The 1,567-nt window shown below is 35.9% G+C and overlaps 1 protein-coding gene across 1 annotated transcript; it reads left to right on the top strand.

The window, feature by feature from the left end:
* Window positions 1-1,027: 1,027 nt before the first annotated feature.
* C9374_005654 (uncharacterized protein) lies at window positions 1,028-1,390 on the top strand (the record flags this gene model as incomplete). The annotated part of the gene is made up of 1 exon (XM_044695428.1): window positions 1,028-1,390. The coding sequence occupies one exon, from the start codon at window positions 1,028-1,030 to the stop codon at window positions 1,388-1,390; it is 363 nt and encodes a 120-aa protein (XP_044547541.1).
* Between the last annotated feature and the right edge of the window lie 177 nt (window positions 1,391-1,567).

Raw genomic sequence — 1,567 nt, 5'->3', positions numbered from 1 at the left:
GAGAAACATTTCTAAAAACAAGTGCATTTTTCTTCACACAAATTCGAACAAAATTAAAATCATTTCTCAATTCTTCGGAAGCTCCATCGAATGAAGTGGGATCTTGTTCGATGGCAGTCATGACCATTTTTGTAAAACGGCGAGACGATATATCTCGTTACATAATTCATCGACCATGTCATGAACATTTTCTGGATGTTCTTCAGAAACGTATTGCAATTCCTCATTATTGTGAAAAATAAATTTCAAAAGTGCGACTTCATCACGACATGCAAAATTTGTCCATTCTTTTCCAGACTCCCGAAAATATTTTCCAATTTCACATCTCGATGAATCAAGTGATGATCATGAAATGATTTTAATCCACAAACTCCTTGAAAAATTAATTGTAAAAAAGACATTCATGATGACACTTCTTCTCTCAATTGTGCCAAATTCTTTCCTCGATAGGGAGTAATTCAAGTTCATCAAATTCATTCGGTTGTGTGTAGGGATGAAGGATCACAGGTTCTTTTAAAGTCAATACATGATGAATTGAAAAATTGTTGATACACGGAAAGTAATTGTGAATCCATTTCTCCAGAATTATTTTGCATTTCTTCATCGAGATCTTGATCGTACATGACATGGTAATCATCATCATGGTCGGTTTGCAGTTGAGCATGCTTGTTTGATGACTTTGATGACCACTGGTGATCCGAATTCATCCTCACATTAAGGTCAACGACTTTATTGGAACGGACAAGCAAGGGTTGAAGTTTTTTAAATGGTCTTCGGGGATGATTGGAAGCTGTGTGCGTGTGGTCATGGAGATGATTCCAGGAGGTTTGTTCCAGTTGACGCATCATGCTGAGTGGTGGAGGTTGTGACAACATTTTTTGAGTTCCGGAAAAACTCTCAATCTTTTAGTAAAGATCACCTAATGTTCCTACTTGAGAAGTCTTTAAAGAATCTTTCAATAATTGATCAAAAAATTCAAGAGACTCAAAGCTTTTTTCAATAATAAAGAGAATTATTGTAAAAAAAAATGATGAGGTGTTATGGACCTAATGTCCGAAAGACTCTGGCAAAGAACAATGAAAACAGTGCTGCTGAAAGGATAGTAATACCAGAAGACCATGATCATGCGGATGATGAAAGAATACCAACATTGATTCAAATTCGAATGGAATTATTGCAACTCGATGAACAAATGAAACAACAACCACCACCACTGGAGGAAGATTTGCATTCTATTCAACAACGAATGGAATATTATCAACAAAAGATTGCGGAATTGAAAAAATCTTTCAAGAGTGATACTGATGATATGATTTTGGTGGAAAAGATTTCAACCATGAACGATATAGACGAACTACGAAGAATGCTTTCCGGGTGGGCAAAAAAATAAAACATCAAGCACAAATTGAAGACACTTGTCAACCAAAGATTTCAAGCTATTCACTGTTTCATTATGTAAGAAAAAAAAGAGGAAAACAGCAATAAAAGAAAAGGGGCATAGTTCAATGGTAGAATGAAGGATTGTGGTTCCTTAGACGAGGGTTCGATTCCCTCTGCTCCTACAGAA

Source organism: Naegleria lovaniensis (genome assembly GCF_003324165.1).
Source record: "Naegleria lovaniensis strain ATCC 30569 chromosome Unknown tig025, whole genome shotgun sequence".
Lineage (NCBI taxonomy): Eukaryota > Heterolobosea > Eutetramitea > Acrasida > Naegleriidae > Naegleria > Naegleria lovaniensis.
This window is presented reverse-complemented; position numbering and strand designations above follow the sequence as displayed.